Source organism: Nerophis lumbriciformis, linkage group LG31, assembly GCF_033978685.3.
Source record: "Nerophis lumbriciformis linkage group LG31, RoL_Nlum_v2.1, whole genome shotgun sequence".
In the NCBI taxonomy this organism is placed as follows: Eukaryota; Metazoa; Chordata; class Actinopteri; order Syngnathiformes; family Syngnathidae; genus Nerophis; species Nerophis lumbriciformis.
The window spans coordinates 11,349,854-11,368,841 of NC_084578.2; the positions used below are offsets into that span (position 1 = coordinate 11,349,854).

At 39.5% G+C, this 18,988-nt stretch overlaps 1 protein-coding gene across 9 annotated transcripts in view; it reads left to right on the plus strand.

The window, feature by feature from the left end:
* The window catches only part of tns1b (tensin 1b), a 391,203-nt gene extending 372,790 nt beyond the window's left edge, over window positions 1-18,413 (plus strand). For 7 of the 9 annotated variants that reach the window (XM_072912000.1, XM_061926568.2, XM_072911997.1 and 4 more), the window contains 12 exons: window positions 1,930-2,110; window positions 2,214-3,256; window positions 6,695-6,781; window positions 8,544-8,672; window positions 8,752-8,844; window positions 9,621-9,698; window positions 11,001-11,069; window positions 11,162-11,209; window positions 11,597-11,765; window positions 16,065-16,133; window positions 17,644-17,673; window positions 17,761-18,413. In XM_072912000.1, coding sequence (XP_072768101.1) covers window positions 1,930-2,110; window positions 2,214-3,256; window positions 6,695-6,781; window positions 8,544-8,672; window positions 8,752-8,844; window positions 9,621-9,698; window positions 11,001-11,069; window positions 11,162-11,209; window positions 11,597-11,765; window positions 16,065-16,133; window positions 17,644-17,673; window positions 17,761-17,899 — 2,135 coding nt within the window. In that variant the 3' untranslated portion in view covers window positions 17,900-18,413. The remainder of the gene's footprint in view (window positions 1-1,929; window positions 2,111-2,213; window positions 3,257-6,694; window positions 6,782-8,543; window positions 8,673-8,751; window positions 8,845-9,620; window positions 9,699-11,000; window positions 11,070-11,161; window positions 11,210-11,596; window positions 11,766-16,064; window positions 16,134-17,643; window positions 17,674-17,760) is intronic. The other 2 variants (XM_061926575.2, XM_072911999.1) reach the window with 1 other exon arrangement.
* Window positions 18,414-18,988: the final 575 nt, after the last annotated feature.

Below are 18,988 nucleotides of genomic sequence, written 5' to 3' on the forward strand. Positions count from 1 at the left end.
CTGCAAGGGGTTCTGGGTATTTGTTCTGTTGTGTTTATGTTGTGTTACGGTGCGGATGTTCTCCCGAAATGTGTTTGTCATTCTTGTTTGGTGTGGGTTCACAGTGTGGCGCATATTTGTAACACTGTTAAAGTTGTTTGATAATGGTTGCCCCGGGAGATTTTCGGGAGGGGAACTGAAATTCAGGAGTCTCCCGGGAGTATCGGGAGGTTGAAACCGATACCGATAATTTCCGATATTACATTTTAAAGCATTTATCGGACATCTCTATTGATAACAAACTGGGAAAATCGAGGTAATCTTAAAGCAACACTTAAAATATTGTCAAATGTTAACCAACATACATTTTTGCTAATACACTATATAAAGTGAAGAAAGATGTAGATAGTAGATAAAGATGTTGCTTTTCTGCAACATATTCTATGTTATTATGTTATGTATTATTATTCTTTCTTTTTAGTGTGGCCCTTGTATTCCTTTTATTTACCGTTTTTTCCGGACTATAGAGCGCACCGGTATATAAGCCACACCCACTAAATTTTTGGAGAAATAAATATGTTTCCCTATATAAGCCGCAGATATATACGTTGCAAAATGAACGTTTACACAGAAAGATTCTGGAAATGTTTATTTACATACCTTAATTGTTCCCACATGGTGCCTGTAACACGGCAGTAAAACGGTTGATCAAGCAAAACAGAAGTCATCGTTATGGACCCACTAGCTGCGGAGGCTAGCTCTCTAATCATAACGATAGCACGTACAATTATGCATGAAAACATACGAACGTTGCTTGGAGTTGTGAATGAAAAATCCATTCGAGTAGAAACGTTATGGATGGCTCAAAGGCTAAACGACACTCTACTTTCGTTTGAAAGGAGTAAATGGTAGGACACCGCAGCACCTGCAGTGAGCAATTTATCCAAAAGATGGTGCCAGAGCACAAACTACAAAACACCCTCTTAGTGTATTTGCTCTGTTTTAAAAAAAAACTTTTTTGTATTATGGCCGTCAGCTTAGAAATATCCATAAATTAGCCGCACCGTTTGGTAAGCCGCAGGGTTAAGTGTAGGAAAAAAGTAGTGGCTTATAATTAATAATTTATGGTAATTAACCTCTAAAGGCCTAGTGGCCACATGCGTGGACAGCACCTTTTAGCTCTTATTTCCAAAATTGTGTACACTACTGAATTGGGGTCTTATGGCCGCTTATGTGGACACTTATACTGCCATCTGGTGGTGTCAGAAGAGTATAACATACAATGGAATTTGGAAAAAAATAAGATATAGCATGTCACTAAACATGAAGTACACGTTTGTTACTTATGGACTAAGTACATCATATCAAAAGATGTTTCTTAGTTTTTATTCTAATTAGGGTCCAATAAGCCCAAATAGCAAAGAGAAAATAAAAAAAAGCATGTAAACAAACAGCTTGGGCCTTAAGAGGTTAAAGTCAGCAGAATAAATGAAAAAAATGGTGCAAATTGACATTCCTATCTCTACGACCACACACAGAATATAAAATAATAATAATCTTGAATATGAATTAGATTTTTAGACATTCAAAGCGCTTTACAGTGAGAACTGGGAACCCATCATTCATTCATTCACATTCACACTGATAGTGGTAAGCTGCATTTGTGGGCGGAGACATGGCTACTAGCTTTGTGCCAACGATCTCTCCGATTCATTCACATTCATACACCATTGTAAGCATCATCGGGAGCAAAGTGGGTAAAGTGTCTTGCCCAAGGACACAACGGCAGTGACAAGGAAGGTGGAAGGTGGATTTGTACAGGAGCCCCCAAGTTTCTGGACGGCCACTCTTGTCATACGATTCATACTTTTAACCGCCTTGCTTTGCCCTGTGTGCTTCTGAAGATAAATGCCATGTTGTTCAATAAAATACCTTTCTTTTGACACTCAGAACCCAGAAGTTACGTAGAGTCCGTCGCAAGGTCAGCTGTAGTCGCCGGGGAGCAACCCGCGACACCACGAAGCCTCAGTCCACAAGGAGAGATCGCAGGGCAACGGAAAAGTCCAAGTCCCGTCTCCCATGCCCTGAACTCACCTTTGTCCAGTAGCAGTCCCATCCAGAACTCACAGGGGTGAGTACTGACCTGGCTCTCTGTACAGTATACTTAACTGATAAAGACTTTGGTAATTCTTTGTGGAAATATATACAAAATACAAATATCAATTCTCTTCCAGGGGTGTAGCTTCAGCAGAAAGCAGCATTAGCACTCCGTCCCAGCCCACTACTGATTCAAGTTTCCACACTCAGGCAGCAGTGAGCACATACCCCACACCAACGTCCTCATACCAAGCACTGATTTCTACCAATTCTTCTCATCTGGATTTCATTTCTCCAACATCCTCCTTCCAAGGCATCGCTTCTCCTACACTCTCTAATCTTTATCCTAACACCCAACCAAGGAGCTATGTGGCCCCTGATTCCGGCCTATCTACTTGGATAGAGCCCTCTAAGACCATAGTCAGCCACGGAAGTCCCCAGTTGCAGCAACGGACAAATAATCGGACCTTTACTGACAATGCTTTGTTTCAGAAGCACCCAAGTGCTTATCAGGAAGGGTCTTTTGGTGGTCAGCAAATGTCACAAGTGAATGGCTTTGAAACTGGTGTACTGAGGCCGAGTGGCAGTCCTATCCTTGGACGTCATCAGTTTCAGGGAAATCAGATTAGCCAAGTACTCAACAGACAGGACTCTATGGAGCAAGAGTCTCAACAAAGCCCAATCCTAAGCAGACAACCGTCCCTGGGACAACCCATGCAGAGCAGTCCTGTGCTCAGCAGACATCCATCTGTTTCCCAATCCCATGGAAGTCCAGTGTTGGGCCGTCACCCCTCTGTGTCACAGATGTCCCAAAGGAGCCCAAGTTTAGACCGACACCCCATGCATAGTGGCTATACCACGCCGGATGAGAGGCACGGCAACCTGTCCAGACAGAGCAGTTCTTCTGGATACCAGGGACCATCAACACCCTCCTACCCCGTTTCACCTGCAGTCTACCAGGAAGGGGGAATGACGGGGATGGGTCTAGGGTTCCGACAGGGAAGTGCGAGCCCTGGTTTTCAACCCCAGCTTCCAGAAAAGAGGCGCATGTCAAGTGGTGACCGACCAAATGGAGCCGTGTCGTACAGCTCGTTGAATGGAAAAATGTCCACAATGAGTGGAGGAAGCACTCCCAGCTACTTTCACACCCTCTCTGACTTCTCAAGGTTTAACATGCCTGGTAAGTACCTACACGGGGCCCTATGCTTATTATTACGTGTGTAACACGGAGATAGAGGGATGACTGCAGCCTCGTGAGTATTATAATACCGTCGTCCCTCGTCACATTGCACTTAGAAGTTTGCGGCTTGTAAAAGTCACTCATGAGTAGGGATGGGAATTGATAAGATTTTTCCGGTTTCTATTCCACTTTCGATTATGTTAAAAAGTCTGGTTCTTTATCGGTTCTTATTTGGCAAAAAAAGTTCACAAAAAGGTGGGTTAGTATCAACTTTGTTTAGTTTAGAGATAACATGACCTGACCCACATCCTAGATAATGTCCATAGGTATATGAAAAGGTAAACAATAAAAAAACAGTCGCCGTAATCATGTGGCCCTACCTTGTACTTTTTTTTTTTAAATCACCCTTACACGGTATTAGTCGCACACGCCAACCATTGCGAGAAATGAAATCACCGCCCGTAAGTCAATAACCTCACCCAGTAGCGAATTTAGGATTGACACGATTATGCGTTCTCAGGCAGTCCGATGATCAGATTAATTTTGCCATTTTGGTTGATGTGAAGTCGTAAGTTCAAAATCATGGCATTAAAACTAAAAAAATAAAGACAACTTCAGATATTTTTGGTTTGTCTTACTTTGGCCAAAAATAGAACAAACACTTTCTGAAAATATTACTGTCAGGTTCAAACACTGATGACATCTATTAAACAAGACAAGAAGCAAAGAATCAAACAGAGGCAGAATTCAATTTGGCTCAATTGAGGAGAGACGCCGGGACACTGTACTCTTTCACAGTCTCCAGCACGCTGTGGCGAAAGATTGTACGCCTCCTCCTTTATTTGACTTTCCCTGACCACATGACCACAGCTGCTTCCAAAAGGGAAGTGGGTCGTAAACAGCGTTGCCTTTGGTTACAGAATATTTCAAAAGAAAAGGTCGTAAACAAGTTTAAGAAGAGATTCGTAAAACAGTTCAAAAAGGCGTTCGTAAAACAGTTCAAAAAGGAGGTTCAAAAAGAGGTCGTCTGGAAATTGGGCAGATCCTGCCTTCTCTCCGCTTTGTAGTCCTTGGGTTAAAACAATATCTTTCTGTTGATTACCATACATGAAAGAAAACAGAACACCTTCATTTTGCTTCCCCCTCTACACAGTGGAGTTTTACGAGCCTTCTTCTTGGTAGGTTTCAAAGACAGCTTTTGCTTCTCACCAGGCACTCAATGTAACCTAAAGTTTTTGTGATAACTTAGAAACAATTATTCTAACAATTACAATAAAAATACAGAAAAAAGTACCGTCAGCGGTAAAGTTTAGATCCATGAAGGAAAGACGAAAGTGAATGAATGTTTATAAATGAATACATTTACTTATGCATAAAAATGTGTTTTCTTTTGTATTATTTTTTTAATGAATTAAGTAACATTTATGACAAAATTTCTTCAAAACACAACATAGAATGTGAGGTATAACAGGATAATGCATACATTTATCATTTGTTTTCAAAACGGTTACAAAAAAGTGGGACCCCAAAAAATTACTGTGGGACCCCATTTGTATGACTTGATGGGGTCCCTGGAACCCCATTGTGAAAATACCTAGCGTCAACACTGATGGAGTATTGGTGCGTGCCAAACAGCAGCAGGCGGCTGTGGCCTGCGGGCCGGTTCTAATACTAATCAAATATCATCCCGGGGGCCATAGATCAGTGTTTTTCAACCACTGTGCCGCGGCACACTAGTGTACCGTGAGATAAAAGTCTGGTGTGCCGTGGGAGATTGTCATTTTACCTAACCAGTAATTATAATCCGCAAATAATGTGCCGTTGTTGAGTGTCTGTGCTGTCTAAAGATCGGCAGAGTAACCGTGTAATACTCTTCCATATCAGTAGGTGGCAGCATGTAGTTAATTGCTTTGTGGAAGTCGAGAACATGGTTTGTCGTGATCACAATATGCAGACAACAGCGGGAGGCAGCGTGCAGGTGAAAAGGTATCTAATGCTTAAACCATAAACTGGCTGCCAAGTAAACAAAAACAGAATGCTGGACGACAGCAAAGACTTACTGTGGAGCAAAGACGGCGTCCACAAAGTACATCCTTACATGACAATCAACAACAAAATAGGAGCACAAGACAAGAACTAAAATACTACACACAGGAAAACACTAAAAAAAACTCAAAATAAGTCACGGCGAGGTGTGACAGGTCGTGACAGTACACCTACTTTGAGACAAGAGCTATATTGATGCATGGTTGGTTATGGTTTGAATGTACTGTATATCCAACAATTGCGAGAACGACTTTTTACTGTCAATATCGGCTGCTGAGTTTAATTCGGGACCGCAATGTCCCTTTGGGACAGAGGACTCTATTGTATTTTGTGCGTTTTATTATTATAATTGTTCCGCCGCCTCTTTGAGCTGTAATTTGACCCCCTTAACATGCTTCAAAACTCACCATATTTGACACACACATCAGGACTGGCAAAAATTGCCATCTAATAAAAAACAAAAAACAAAAAAATAACTCAAAATTGCGCTCTAGCGCCCCCTAGGAAAAAACACAGACAAAACTGCTTGTAACTTCCGGTAGGAATGTCATAGAGACATGGAACAAAAACCTCTATGTAGGTCTGACTGAGACCTAGATGTCATACATTGACATCCTTCAGCAAAAATCAACAGGGAGTTGGCAATTCCCCCTTCAAAACAAAAGTTTACTAAAAACAGTCACTTTTGCCACTTTGAGCTGTAATTTGACCCCCTTAACATGCTTCAATCAAACAGGACACACACATCAGGACTGGCAAAAATTGCGATCTAATAAAAAAACCCAACCCCAAAACTCAAAATTGCGCTCTAGCGCCCCCTAGGAAGAAAACACAGACACAACTGCTCCTAGGAAGAAAACTCAGACAAAACTGCCTGTAACTTCCAGTAGGAATGTCTTAGAGACATGAAACAAAAACCTCTATGTAGGTCTCACTTCGACCTACAATTCATATATTGCCAACACCCAGCAAAAATCAACAGGAAGTTTGCAATTCCCCCTTCAAAACAAAAGTTTTGTAAAAACCGGTCACCTTTTTTCAAACATTATCTTCTCTGAGCGCGTTTGTCGTGTCGGTTTCAAACTAGCACAGGAGAGAGATTGAACCTCTCTGATTAAAAGTTGACCAAAGAGTTTTAATTACTGCTCAGGTTTGGATTTTATGTGCCGTCAAAGTCAGTCTCGTCCGTTTTCTGCTAGTGGTGTGCCTCGGGATTTTTTCAATGAAAAAAAATGTGCCTTGGCTCAGAAAAGGTTGAAAAACACTGCCATAGATCATTCATCCTGCAGGCCTTGACTTTGACACCACTGATCTAAGATATGCACAACCATCGTTGGTGTATACACACAGCTAACGATTGCACTTAATATTATTATTTCTGGATTTCTGCAGATGGAAGCGCAGACAGCAGGCTGAATGTTAAGTTTGTCCAAGATACGTCAAAGGTCTGGTACAAGCCTGACATATCCAGAGAGCAAGGTAAGTTTTATGGCACAACTTTTAACCGGATACGATTCATAGACATTATTGTACTTTCTTCTGTTCCAAATTCACTATTATATCATTAGCCGTTTTTTTTTTATTGGCTATAACAAAATCAACCAACAAATCAAACACATCCAATAAACAAAACAGACAAAAAATGGGCACTTCCTGTGCATTTTATCGAGAATTAATAACGCCATGACGCGCCGACATTGATTTTGGAACATTTAAAAAGGCAAAACAGAATATTTGTTCACCCGCGCAATTAAGGAGGACCTTCGGACTTGTTGTTGCTAAACAATTGAGGAAGAAAAGGTGTTTTTTTTAGTTTTTGTTTTTTTAACCTTCGCGTTTTAGTTTTTAAATTCATAAAAGAACCACATACATTTATTTTTTTGCATCAAGGCTTTTTGAATTTGTCAGGAACCTCTATTTCAACAAAATATTTTTTTTTTTTTTTTTTTTATAAATTATAAAATGCTCTGGTTAAAATTATGACCTTGGTGTTGTTAGGGTCGGTTTCGACCCAGTTATAAAAATAAGATTATAAAGCAATAATTAGAGACAAAACTGAACACGCCGACAGCCAGCTCCTCTCCCAATCATGTGAGCTTTAGGGGATTCTCATTTTACCTTGTTATCCAGTACAAAAACAAACAAAGACTTTTATTTATTTGTACGAAAATCTTGAGGTTCATTTTACCATTTTTTAATTGAAATCGAGGGGTATACTGACAAAAAAAAAAAAAAGCCCAATGGCCCACACCAAACATATTAAAACCAATATTTTCATGGATAAGGAAGCCTAACAAGGTAACCAAGAGATGAGAAACAAATTGGATGATAGATAATTGTTTTTAGTGTATTTTACAGCTGATTTAAGACATGGGTCAAAACCGACCCGTGAACATAAGAGATGGTAACAGAAAGCTAACACAAGAGGAAGGTTAAAAGATGGTGTTTAAAGACACTTCTGGCAAAGCGTGGAAGTCCCGGCGGAGGAACGAGGTAAATGTCACGTTCAGGTGTCATGGGAAATTCGATACACTTTTCAGTGTATCTCTTATTGCGTCCTACAAAGTGTTTATACTGTAAGTGTAACGGGGGGCCAGCCAGTGCATGCTGATAAACATCACTCCTACATCCAGTCTTCGTTGGCTTCCAGGTAAATTCTGCAATGGGTTTAAGATTGATTTTGAATCGAGAATCGATTCCGACTCGAATCGGGTACCTCCAAGAATCGAATCAAATCGTTTGGTTCCCAAAGATTCACAGCCCTAATGTTTACCATGCACAATAAACAGTAAATACTGCAGACAATTGGCAATTATTTGATGTGCGGGGAATCACTGACTGAAGAAAAAACTCAATTTGATAGATTTTCAGGCAAAAAAACCCCATTGAACTCTCTGTCAAGTGGCCTTGTGGTTAGAGTGTCCGCCCTGAGATCGGTAGGTCGTGAGTTCAAACCCCGGCCGAGTCATACCAAAGACTATACAAATGGGACCCATTACCTCCCTGCTTGGCACTCAGCATCACGGGTTGGAATTGGGGGTTAAATCACCAAAAATGATTCCCGAGCGCGGCCATCACTGCTGCTCACTGCTCCCCTCACCTCCCAGGGGGTGGAACAAGGGGATGGGTCAAATGCAGAGAGTAATTTCACCACACCTAGTGTGTGTGTGACTATCGTTGGTACTTTAACAGTCTCATGTAATATTTCCCGCATGAACTAAAATAATCCACTGCATTTCAGCAATCGGCATGCTTAGAGAAAAGGAACCCGGAGCCTTTGTCATCCGGGACAGCCACTCATTCAAGGGAGCGTATGGCTTGGCTATGAAGGTGGCCTCACCCCCGCCATCAGTGCATCAAAACAAGAAAGGTAAGGCACTACGAGGATTTTTTTTTTTTTTCAATTTTCTTACAAACCGCACTGTTTTTCCCTTTTTGTGGTCTCACAGGCGACGTCACCAACGAGCTAGTACGACACTTCCTGATTGAGAGCAGCCCGAAAGGAGTGAAACTCAAGGGTTGTCCCAATGAGCCGTACTTTGGTGAGTGGGAACTTGTCAGCTTTTCACCTGTTGCTCCTCTGTGTCTGGCTTGTGCCTTTTTCCAAGTTCCGTAATATTGCAACACAACTCACCTTGTGCCTTCTAATAACACGACACAGCTGTATTTACATGACTGTGTATTTGTGTCTTCATTGGCAGGTCCCATAAATAACATTTTCAAATAAAAATAGGTGAAAATATACCGTATTTTCTGGACTATGGAGCGCACCGGTATATAAGCCGCACCCACTAAATTTTAACACAAGAAAATATTTTTGACATATTGTAACTTGTTGTGGGTGAAGCTACCAGCACACAGTTCTGCCTGTTCTTAAATAAAACAAATTCCCGATGATGATGAAATTATTTGGGTTTGTCCGGCGGGCCAGATTGAAAAACTTAACGGGCCGCATCCCCCGGCCCTTAATTTACCCAGGTCTGGTCTAATCAAAACTCTGTGTAAACAAAGCAGGAACACTATATTAACTTTTTATCATTTGAGTTACGGGGTTGGGGGTCATAACTCAAATTATTCTCGCATTATAAAGCATAACAAAAAACAGAAAGCCTGCGACCCCAAAAGGGACAAGCGGTAGAAAATGGATGGATGGAAAAAACAGAAAGCGCGTATCTCAAATTACTCGTAAATTGAGGTACCACTAAAATCTAAGACCATGGTGCTAACAATCAATCACCTAGAAAAAAAATGTACGCCTTGGAATGAAGGTAAATCCAGGACATGTTAAAGATACACAAATAAAATGTTTGTGTTTCAGGCTGTCTGTCTGCCTTGGTGTACCAACATGCCATCACACCACTGGCCCTGCCCTGCAAACTACTCATTCCTACAACAGGTCTGTATAGCCACTCGTTTTAAAGCTAACTGAAGCTTCTGTTATGGTTTTGTCTCATTTTAGGTCATTTTCATAACTCCCTTTATGGCAGGGCATCATCAATTGGGTCCAATAAGCAAACTGCTATTTTGTTGCCATCTATTGGCCAACAAGAGTAACCCAAGTCAGTGGCCATTAATTGTACGTCAATATGTTTAAGTGCACAGCATTAACTTATATGACCCAATCCAAGCAACCTTCCCTAGTCATGATGCAGGAAAATAAATCAACCAGCACAAAGATTTTTTTTTACACCCTTACTATTTGTCATATTTTGTATATTTCGCAGAACCTGCGTAGGCATTTGAGGGGGGGGCGTGGTTGGGGGCGTGGTTAAGAGGGGAGGAGTATATTTACAGCTAGAATTCACCAAGTCAAGTATTTCATATATATATATATATATATCCCTGCGACCCCGAAGGGGATAAGCGGTAGAAAATGGATGGATGGATGGATATATATATACATATATATATATATATATATATATATAAGAAATAATTGACTTTCAGTGAATTCTAGCTATATATATATATATATATATATATATATATATATATATATATATAAATAAATAAAAGAAATACTTGAATTTCAGTGTTCATTTATTTACACATATACAAACACATAACACTCATCTACTCATTGTTGAGTTAAGGGTTGAATTGTCCATCCTTGTTCTATTCTCTGTCACTATCTTTCTAACCATGCTGAACACCCTCTCTGATGATGCATTGCTGTGTGGCACGCACAAAAGTGCTTTCATCAAATGCACTAGATGGCAGTATTGTCCTGTTTAAGAGTGTCACAACATTGCTGTTTACGGCAGACGAACTGCTTTACTGTAGACGTTCTTTATATTGTGGGAAAGCGGACTCAGGTCCGCATGGAGCTGGAGGGGGCGTCTGAATTTCGGGAGATTTTCGGGAGAAAATTTGTCCCGGGAGGTTTTCGGGAGAGGCGCTGAATTTCGGGAGTCTCCCGGAAAATCCAGGAGGGTTGGCAAGTATGGTTTACAGTAGTCCCGAGTTCTTCTATACAACCGGAACACTGTCGAGTTTTTTGGGGAATTTTCTGCAAGAATGCTTATCTCCCAAGTTTTGAACTGAACCTAGTATGGTGTCGTTCCCCCGGGTGGCCCAGTTGAATAACCCTGCAATAGACTCGGCCCAGGAGAAGAAACCAGAGTCCCGAGAGGAGCAGTGAAAGTTCAACGCATTGTACCAAAAGTGATAATGTAACATCTCGGTTTTTGTTGTGCAGATCTACTGGAGGACGAGCCAGAAGTCGTGAAAACAAATCCGCTGGCTGACCGACTGAAACAAGGAGCAGGTACATCGCTTTCACCAGCACTTCTCCACTTCTCGTTCAAACGCAGCCAAATGTTCAATTCTGAATCCTTCTAAATCGTTTTTTTTGACAAGATGACGTCCTTGTCATCCCAGTGCAGAGGCCCCCTGCTGAGTCCCATGGTAAAAAAAAACAAACCTGTGCACTTTTGAGTGTACTTCCACCTGGAATGTGCATCCTATGTGTCTGCAATTTGTCTGCATTTATGTGGAAAGATGTCCTGGTTCCGTTGGAATAACTTTCTTTAAAACAGGTCGTTCAGTGTCGTCTTCTTAACATTAGTCTTCCAATACACGCCAAATAGTCTTCTGTGGAATGTTTGAATGGATTTGTTTCTTCCGACGCCAGCTTTGTCCCGGAAAGCATGCAGTCCGATAAGAAGAAAACTAAACATATGCATGCAGCGATTATCTCTCGTACTTTAACCGTTCCTAGACTGTAGCTAGAATTTTCTGTATGGAGAAAATGACATGCCATTGAAATTGTCAACGCCTCTCTTATGTTGGCAGCTTGCAACGTACTCTACATAAACTCGGTGGACATGGAGTCTCTGACGGGCCCCCAGGCCATTGCAAAGGCCTTATCTGAGACACTGGCTGCTGCTTCCCTTCCTACCGCCACCGTCGTGCACTTCAAGGCGTCTTCACAAGGCATCACACTGACTGACAACCAGAGGAAGTAAGTTTGTGACCTTTCGAAACGTTTTAAACCACGATACAAGAGTGGCATCCAAAATAACTAGGAATCGGTGTTGTACAAACCCCGTTTCCATATGAGTTGGGAAATTGTGTTAGATGCATTGGCGTTGTTAGGCCTATTTTAGGGGGGCTCAAGACCCCCTAAAATATTCTTAAGCCCCCCTAAATAATTTGGTGTTATATATATATATATATTTTTATTTTATTTTACAAATACATATTCATTATAAAGTGGCCCGAATATGAGTTTAAATAAATAATCATATAACCTGTTATTATTCACTCAGTTTCCCCTCACTTCGTAGCGTAAGGTAGAGAGCCCCTTTAGTGCGTCGGTGTCCAATCCATTCCACTTGTTCATATAGAAAATGTCCACATAACTCAAATTCCAGTCCGCATTTTCTCTGCGACCTTGCTTGCGGTCCTGCAGGTGTACGAAGCACATTATCTTCCTTTACAATGAGTGAAGCTGCACGAAACCTTGTGTGTGCAATTGTAAATAATTTAGTTTTTAAGTTTTGTGTTTCTTGTAGAATCTATATAAAGTAATGTACATTATTAGCCTATTGTTAAAATAATGAAAAAAACATCATTAAATATATTTATTTTATTGTATTGTTACATTAATAGCTGTTGTATTATTGTAGGATGGCTTGTTAAACATTTCATAGGATTTTCAAAGGGAGGAAAAACCAAGACATTTAATATAAAATGTAAAATGAATAAATACATAAAAAGAAAAAGAAAAAAAATGGTTAAAAGCCATTGTCCCGGGGAGCATTTCATTTCGTCCCGTGCATTTTTTTAAAAATAATAATAATAACAATGAATAATTTCTAAGTCTTTGTTAGCCGTTTGTGAAGTTTTGTGCTTGTGCGTAACGTTCGCTCGCATTCTGTGCATCTCCTGGGGGCTAAGCCCCCCCTGTCCTTAAAAGCTAGTGACGCCCCTGGTTAGATGTAAATATAACGGAATACAGTGATTTGCAAATCATTTTCAACCCATATTCAGTTGAATATGCTACAAAGACAACATATTTGATGTTCAAACTGATTAAAAAAATGTTTTGTTGCAAATAATCATTAACTTTACGTGACAAAGAAGTTGGGAAAGGTGGCAATAAATACTGATAAAGTTGAGGAATGCTCATCAAACACTTATTTGGAACATCCCACAGGTGTGCAGGCTAATTGGGAACAGGTGGGTGCCATGATTGGGTATAAAAACAGCTTCCCAAAAAATGCTCAGTCTTTCACAAGAAAGGATGGGGCGAGGTACACCCCTTTGTCCACAACTGCGTGAGCAAATAGTCAAACAGTTTAAGAACAACGTTTCTCAAAGTGTAATTGCAAGAAATTTAGGGATTTCAACATCTACGGTCCATAATATCATTAAAAGGTTCCGAGAATCTGGAGAAATCACTCCACGTAAGCGGCATGGCCGGAAACCAACATTGAATGACCGTGACCTTCGATCCCTCAGACGGCACTGTATCAAAACACGACATCAATCTCTAAAGGATATCACCACATGGGCTCAGGAACACTTCAGAAAACCACTGTCACTAAATACAGTTGGTCGCTACATCTGTAAGTGCAAGTTAAAGCTCTACTATGCAAAGCAAAAGCCATTTATCAACAACATCCAGAAACGCCGCCGGCTTCTGTGGGCCCGAGATCATCTAAGATGGACTCATGCAAAGTGGAAAAGTGTTCTGTGGTCTGGCAAGTCCACATTTCAAATTGTTTTTGGAAATATTCAACATCATGTCATCCGGACCAAAGGGGAAGCGAACCATTCAGACTGTTATCGATGCAAAGTTGAAAAGCTAACATCTGTGATGGTATGGGGGTGCATTAGTGCCCAAGGCATGGGTAACTTACACATCTATAGAGGCACTATTAATGCTGAAAGGTACATACAGGTTTTGGAACAACATATGCTGCCATCTAAGCGCCGTCTTTTTCATGGACGCCCCTGCTTATTTCAGCAAGACAATGCCAAGCCACATTCAGCACGTGTTACAACAGCGTGGCTTCGTAAAAAAAGAGTGCGGGTACTTTCCTGGCCCACCTGCAGTCCAGACCTGTCTCCCATCGAAAATGTGTGGCGCATTATGAAGCGTAAAATACGACAGCGGAGACACCGGACTGTTGAAGCTCTACATAAAACAAGAATGGGAAAGAATTCCACTTTCAAAGATTCAACAATTAGTTTCCTCAGTTCCCAATTGTTTTTTGAGTGTTGTTAAAAGAAAAGGTGATGTAACACAGTAGTGAGCATGCCCTTTCCCAACTACTTTGGCACGTGTTGCAGCCATGAAATTCTAAGTTAATTATTATTTGCAAAAAAAAAAAAAAAAGTTTATGAGTTTGAACATCAAATATGTTGTCTTTGTAGTGAATTCAATTGAATATGGGTTGAAAAGCATTTGCAAATCATTGTATTCTGTTTATATTTACATCTAACACAATTTCAAAACTAATATGGAAACGGGGTTTGTAATTTATGGGTTATATAGTTAATGTGATGATCATTCATAATTTGCATATTTGATTTAATTGCTGATAATTTATTCTATTATTATTTACAGCTAAAAAGAGTTAAAAGGGAATTTATTTGATTTATACATTTATATTTGATATTGATTATTTGAGAAACACTGACACTGAATTGAGTTGTTTTCCACTTCATAGCCTAACGAAGGGTTAACTAAGATACTGCATGTTCCACAATTCATTGCGGCAAACCGGATGTTAGAAAGACCGGGAGCAGGTGCATTGTGGTTGTTGAGATTGAGCATTACGAGCCTACGGGTGAATGAATGAATGACAGATAACAAGATCAAAGGATCGTTTTGTACCGTTTTGTATGCCCATTTTTTTCTTATATAAAGTACAACTTTATGTATACATTTCCGACATCCTGTCCAATACTTTTGATCGTAGTTAATCTACAATCAGTGCCTTTTACATTTGAACCGATACAATACTCATTCCCGGTACTTGGGAATCAATACGATACCAATGTTCGGTACTTTTAGACTTGGAGACTTAGACTTCCTTTTATTGTCATTTAAATTTTAACTTTACAGTACAGATAAGAACAACATTTTGTTGCATTAGCTCGTTGTAGTGCAGGATAAAAGAGCAATAAGGTGCAGATATAAATAAATAGATTACTGTACAGATAAATATATTGCACTTTTGTATATGCATCCATGTTTATGGTTGTATGTTATATTGTCTTTATATTCCAGCGAGTTCATCCGTTTTTGGGGGTAATTGAGGGGATTTTGTGTGTATTAATAAATAATAATTGTCTTAAATGATAAAATCTATTTTTTTCATGGGAACATTTTTTTTTGTATTTATTTTTGTATTTTTTTTTAATTTTTTGTCCTATCCAGCTTCTCAGGAAAATCATATAGTTTTACATATAGTTTTATAAATTTACTTTACAAAAGAGAAGTGTAGGATACTTCTCTTGTTGCTTTATTTGTATTTGACTTTATTAAATGTATTTATATTATAATTTTTTTATGGGAACATTTAAAAATGAGATGCTTATGATAACTGCTGTCCAGTTGTTATATCTTGTTCACTGTATTTTCCGGACTATAGAGCACACCCGTATATAAGATGCAACCACAACATTTTTTGTAAATTTAATTAGCCACATCAAACTATAGGCCACATATATATATATATATGTTGTGAAATTAATTCTTTAAAAATAATTTTTTGTAAATATTTATTTACACCAAACAGTGTCCGTAACCCGGCAGTAAAACGGCTGATCAAACAAAACAGAAGTTTTTGGTGAATTTACTTCGGAATTTGTGAAACTGAAACAAAACGAAAACAATGCCTTTGTAAGTATACTAACAAAGTATATTAACTCGTTGTCGTGTTAGCATTATAGCTAATGCTAACGACGCCGGCTTCATTACATTACGATAGCGCGTGCAAATATGCATGAAAACACTCCAACATACATCACACATGGGACGGTTTAGTAAATAAAAAGTAAAAAAATAATAGTTTTAGTTATATTGTAAAATTTCAAAACTTGCTCGGAGTGGTGATTGAAGAACCCATACAAGTAGAAACGCTATGGACAATTATAAGATGGAACGGCACTTTTACTTCCGGTTCAAAGCTCTAAACGACAGGAGCCATAAAAAATTAAATAGAAAAATATTATTAATACTCTTATATTTATTATATGATATATTGTGCATATAAGTCATTCATTAATGTGCTATTCTTCCGTTTAGGATTTTCTTCCGACGCCACTACCCCTGCAACACTGTCACATTCTGTGATATCGACCCTCAGGACAGAAAGTACGTATTTTTTTCATATCTTTTTGTGTGAACATATGCAGTCAATTGTGTGCTCATGATATATCTGGATACAATAGCTATAAATAAGGTAGAGATGTCCGATAATGGCTTTTTTGCCAATATCCGATATTGTCCAACTCTTAATTACCGATTCCGATATCAAGCGATACCGATATAAACAGTCGTGGAATTAACACATTATTATGCCTAATTTTGTTGAGATGCCCCGCTGGATGCATTAAACAATGTAACAAGGTTTTCCAAAATAAATCAACTCAAGTTATGGAAAAAAAAAAAGCCAACATGGCACTGCCATATTTATTATTGAAGTCACAAAGTGCATTATTGTTGTTGTAGGGGGTAGCGGGGGGTGTATATTGTAGTGTCCCGGAAGAGTTAGTGCTGCAAGGGGTTCTGGGTATTTGATCTGTTGTGTTTATGTTGTGCTACGGTGCGGATGTTCTCCCAAAACACGTTTGCCATTCTTGTTTGGTGTGGGTTCACAGTGTGGCGCATATTTGTACCAGTGTTAACGTTCTTTATACGGCCACCCTCAGTGAGACCTGTATGGCTGTTGACCAAGTATGCATTGCATTAACTTGTGTGTGTGAAAAGCCGTAGATATTATGTGACTGGGCCGACACGCAAAGGCAGTGCCTTTAAGGTTTATTGGCACTCTGTACTTCTCGCTACGTCCGTGTACACAGCGGCGTTTTAAAAAGTCATACATTTTACTTTTTGAAACCGATACCGATAATTTCCGATATTACATTTTAAAGCATTTATCGGCCGATAATATCGACAGTCCGATATTATCGGACATCTCTACTTTAAGGTTCAACATTGCTGGCGAATGAGTGTTGACTAAAAGGCGGACCTTGACTTACTTTTGACTTAATGCTTTGGGTTTTTAATGAGTTTTCGTGTTATTTTCTAGTTGAAATTGTCGTAACTTTTCTTGCTTAGTTGTGATGGGCAATTTCTTCTGTCAACTTGACAGAGTACATGCCAACATTAATTAAAAACCTCTAAAGGCTTAGTGGCCACATGCGTGGACAGCACCTTTTAGCTTTTATTTCCAAAATTGTGTACACTACTGAATTGGGGTCTTATGGCCACTTATGTGGACACTTATACTGCCATCTGGTGGTGTCAGAAGAGTATAACATACAATGGAATTTGGAGGGAAAAAAAGTGTAAAAATAAGAATTAGCATGTCACTAAACATGACGTACACGTTTGTGTACTTATGGACTAAGTACATCATATCAAAAGAGGATTTTTAGTTTTTATTCTAATTAAGGTCCAATAAGCCCGAATAGCAAAGAGAGAAAAAAAAAAAAGCATGTAAACAAACAGCTTGGGCCTTAAGAGGTTAAGAACCCTCCTGATTGGCAATCAGGGACAGGTGAGCCTCCTGATTGCCAACCAGGAACATTGTTTTTCATGCAAAACAGGGCACAGCGTGTGTTTAGCCCATAACCGAGTTGTGTTATTTGAATCTTGGCAGATGGAGCAAGTCCGAGGGCGGCAAGGCCAAGTAAGTGATCAAACCAAATACGAGGGCGTTTCAAAAACGAATACCCACTTTCCGTAGGAGTCAATAACAAGCACTGTCTCCCCCCAGGCTGTTTGGCTTCGTGGCTCGTAAACAAGGAAGCACAACCGACAACGTGAGCCACCTCTTCGCCGAGATGGACGCCGACCAGCCGGCCAGCGCCATCGTCAATTTTGTCTGTAAGATGATCACTTCGCAAAAACGATGAGGTGGCTTTTCATGCAAAAAAAAAAACCCCGGCACTTTTTCCAAACGCCTTTTGGTTGCTTTCCAGCCTTCGAAACACACTCCACTTTAGTTTCACCTTCCTCTGCGTGCGCGTATAGCGGATATTAGTGCGCATGTGTGCATTTTTTTTTTTTCCGGGGACGGACTCCTGAGTGGAAGCGAGGACGTGCAGAAGGTGACGTGCGGGCTCTGTGACGTTGGAAAGGGACGACTTTAGAGCTCCCTGGCAGGGTAAGGTTTGAACGTGTGGTTGCAAATGGGCGCGCCGTTGTGTATTTTGCCTTGTTGTAAAGAAGAAGTCAAGTTGTGTGCAAGTCTTTGACCGTTCAACCAAAGATTTTTTTTTTGATAAAGCAGTCTGGGATGAGGCGGCGGGATATAAAACGTCCGCTTTGTTGACATGACGTGTTGTGTTGTGTATGTTCTGATACTGTAGGTCAAAGAGGCGAAACAATGTTACAGGGCTATTTTTTTTTTTTTTTTTTTTTTTTTTTTTTTTTTTTTTAAGTGTATGTAAATACTTTAGATTGCTTTATGGGTTGGACTGTTTGGTGCCTGACTTTTTATTATTTGGGCCCAGCTTTTTATTTTAATAATAAAATAAATGTACAAAAAAAAAAAAAAAAAAAAGTGCAAAAACGGAATATTTTGCTGAGCTCTCACAAATATGCAAACCACACTATCTAGAAGAAAGAAAAAAATCACTGAATTATGATATTTTCTGCTTAAAATCTGCTTGGCCATACCTAAAAGTCCGATTTTTTTTTTCTATGCTATTACATTTTGAAATATTTTTTGCTCTGCACCAGCCGGCCAAAACTATACATATTCACACCCTACCCAAAAGTAAGCTATATAAATATACAAATAGTACATATACAGATAAATATATTATACTTTCATTGAAGATATTTATTGTTGCTTTGTTGCTCTATGCTCTCTTGTACACAATGGATGACTGAAGCATGGAGAATAGAATGCTATTTTTTTAAAATTTTTAATTATGGACAAGTAGATAACGGACATATATCGCGTGTAAAGTGACTATATTACTGATTTTATTTTACTA